The sequence below is a fragment of the Orycteropus afer genome, unplaced genomic scaffold, assembly GCF_000298275.1.
Source record: "Orycteropus afer afer isolate SDZICR_OR568_19922 unplaced genomic scaffold, OryAfe1.0 scaffold00037, whole genome shotgun sequence".
In the NCBI taxonomy this organism is placed as follows: Eukaryota; Metazoa; Chordata; class Mammalia; order Tubulidentata; family Orycteropodidae; genus Orycteropus; species Orycteropus afer.
Window position 1 is genome coordinate 8,906,732 of NW_006921624.1, and position 2,729 is coordinate 8,909,460.

At 39.0% G+C, this 2,729-nt stretch overlaps 1 protein-coding gene across 1 annotated transcript; it reads left to right on the top strand.

Annotated features, from left to right (window-relative positions):
* Nucleotides 1-783: 783 nt before the first annotated feature.
* On the top strand, nucleotides 784-1,116 carry LOC103193450 (60S ribosomal protein L35a-like). The gene has a single exon (XM_042780379.1). The coding sequence runs from the start codon at nucleotides 784-786 to the stop codon at nucleotides 1,114-1,116; it is 333 nt and encodes a 110-aa protein (XP_042636313.1).
* Nucleotides 1,117-2,729: the final 1,613 nt, after the last annotated feature.

Here is a 2,729-nt window from a genome sequence, read left to right on the forward strand (position 1 = left end):
GAATAGTCAGAAAGACTGCACAGATCCTCTTCAACAAGGAAAAGTGGAGCCAATTAACACAGATACAGAAGATAATCCTGGACCCCTGATCCTTGAAGGGAATGATATAGAAGTGGACTAAAATCCAACTAGCAGAAGAATTTGCATGAAAACACCAAAAAAGGAGATATATGGAGCTGCAGTCTGGCAGCAGTCCTGACAGCACAGACAATTTGGATATTGCCGAGTGGTGGTAGGACCTAAGAATTAGCCTAAAAATCAGCCTTGCTAGCCAGGGACTGCTCTGGTGCCTGGGGAATAAGGGGGAAGCAGTAAAGAGGAAGGCAGGCTGAGCTGTGAACTTTTGCCTGTCCAGAGGGTCCAGCCATTTTGAATGTTTACAAGTGGTTTGACCAGTTTGGATACTTAAAGTGACAGTGTTCTCTGAGATTCCAGGGACTTAAGAACAGGTTTGACTTGCTGGGAACCTCAAGGACATTCCAGATGCAGATGACTGGAAAGTTGTGACATTTCCCTTGTTACTTTTATATCCCACACCCTCTTGGTGAACAGAGGTGTGGTCATCCCTCACTCCCACCCACCTTCTGGGTCATCAGGAATCCCGTCCCAGTCTGTGTGCTCAGACGGAGCCTGGTTGCCCTGCCCGGCCCTGCCCTAATTTTTTTTTTCTTTTTTCTGTTTTTTAGTTTGTTTTTTTCTGTTTTAAAACTACTATTATTACTCTTTCCGCCATCTTGGAACCTGTAGAGGCCTGCTGGGAACAGGACTTCTAAACTGGCAAATATGTCTGGAAGGTTGTGGTCCAAGGCTATTTTTGCTGGCTATAAATGGGGTCTCCGGAACCAGAGGGAGCACACAGCTCTTCTTAAAACTGAAGGTGTTTATGCCCGAGATGAAACCGAATTCTGTTTAGGCAAGAGATGTGCTTATGTGTACAAAGCAAAGAACAACACAGTGACTCCTGGCAGCAAACCTAACAAAACCAGAGTAATCTGGGGAAAGGTAACTCGAGCCCATGGAAACAGTGGCATGGTTCATGCCAAATTTCGAAGCAACCTTCCTGCTAAGGCTATTGGACACAGAATCCGTGTGATGCTGTATCCTTCAAGGATTTAATAACTACTGAAAAGTAAATAAAGTAAAATTGCGAATTTGTAAAAAAAAAAAAAAACTACTATTATTATTATTACCTTTATCCATTTTATTATTACTCTTTATTCTTCTCCTCTCAGGTTCTAGTTTTCAGCTCTTTTTCTTTTCCCTATTCCTGATTGAATTTTTTTTTTCTTTCTCATGGTTGACACCATTCCTTGTTTTTCTTTCCATAATTTTCCCATTTATTTCTTCATTATTTTTCTCCTCTACCTTTTTTCTCCTATTGCCCTCCCCCTAGATACTGCTTTTTCCTTTTTTTTTTCTCCCTGTTTTTTTCCCCTTTTTTCTTTTTTGATTACTATTCCATGAGATTACATGGTGTATTTTTCATCCATTTGCTTTTACTTTTTTTGATGGTTATTCAATTGTTATTTTTGTCTAAATGAGTGGAAGATAGCAACAGTTCCCATACAACACAACTACACCCACACCTCCTGCAGCTTCACTTACTGACTGAGAGCCACCACTTCCTTCTCACCAATGGGCCAACAATAAACAACCACCAAGAAAAGCCTGACTCATCATTGGCTGCTCTTCACAAACAGTTAACAGAGATCTAAATACAACAATGTCATGATGTCTCGGAGACAACAGACCATCACAGTGCACACAAAGAAAGATAAAGTGGTAGAAACAAGGGAGCAGGATACAGACCCAGAACATATCTCTGAGGAAGAAGCAGCATTGGAACTCTCTGATAAGGAACTCAAAAGAATTATATTTATGTATCTTCAAAGGATTGAGAGACAGACCAAGGAAAACACAGACAAAACCATAGAAGAATTTTGGAAGAAAATACAAAGACAAAATGACAAAATAAATGAAAAAATTAGAAATGATTGTAAATCTATGGATAGAAATCCAGAAGATTAATACTAAATTGTCAGATATAGATAACACATCGAAAGGACAACAGAGTAGAATTGATACAATGTAAGACAGAATTAATGAGATTGAAGACAAATACCTGAATACTTCTTTGGAAAGAGATCAATCAGAAAAAAGTTAAAACAGAATGAAGAAAGTCTAAGGTTCATGTGGGATAATATCAAAAGGAATAACCTATGTGTCACTGAAATTCCAGTACAGGAAGAGAACAATAAAACTGCTGAGAAAATTGTCCAAGATGATGAAAGATGAGAATATATCCATTCAGAAAGTCCAAAGAACCACGAACAGGATAGACCCCAAAAGAAAATCACCAAAACATATCTCATCAAACTCATCAAAACCAAAGACAAAGAATGAATCCTGAAAGAAGCATGGGAAAAACAAAAAGTTACTTACAAAGGACAACCAGTAAGAATAAGCTGTGATTTCTCACAAGAAACCATGCGAGCAAGAAGGCAATGGGATGGTATATATAAAACACTGAAAGAGAAAAATTTCCAACCAAGAATTATTTAGCTGGCAAAATTGTCCCTCAAATACGATGGTGAAAAGAACTAGATGGTGCCTGGCTACCACTGTCATCTACTTGGAAGGGGATCTATGTAGGAGATCCTTGATGGAGAGGGAGAACAATGTGGAACAAAACTCAAAATCATTTGGAGGGAAAAACAAGGGGGGAGGGA

Bases quoted from the DNA above. Each gene is read 5' to 3' on its own strand.
- LOC103193450 (XM_042780379.1), top strand. From the start codon at position 784: ATGTCTGGAAGGTTGTGGTCCAAGGCTATTTTTGCTGGCTATAAATGG.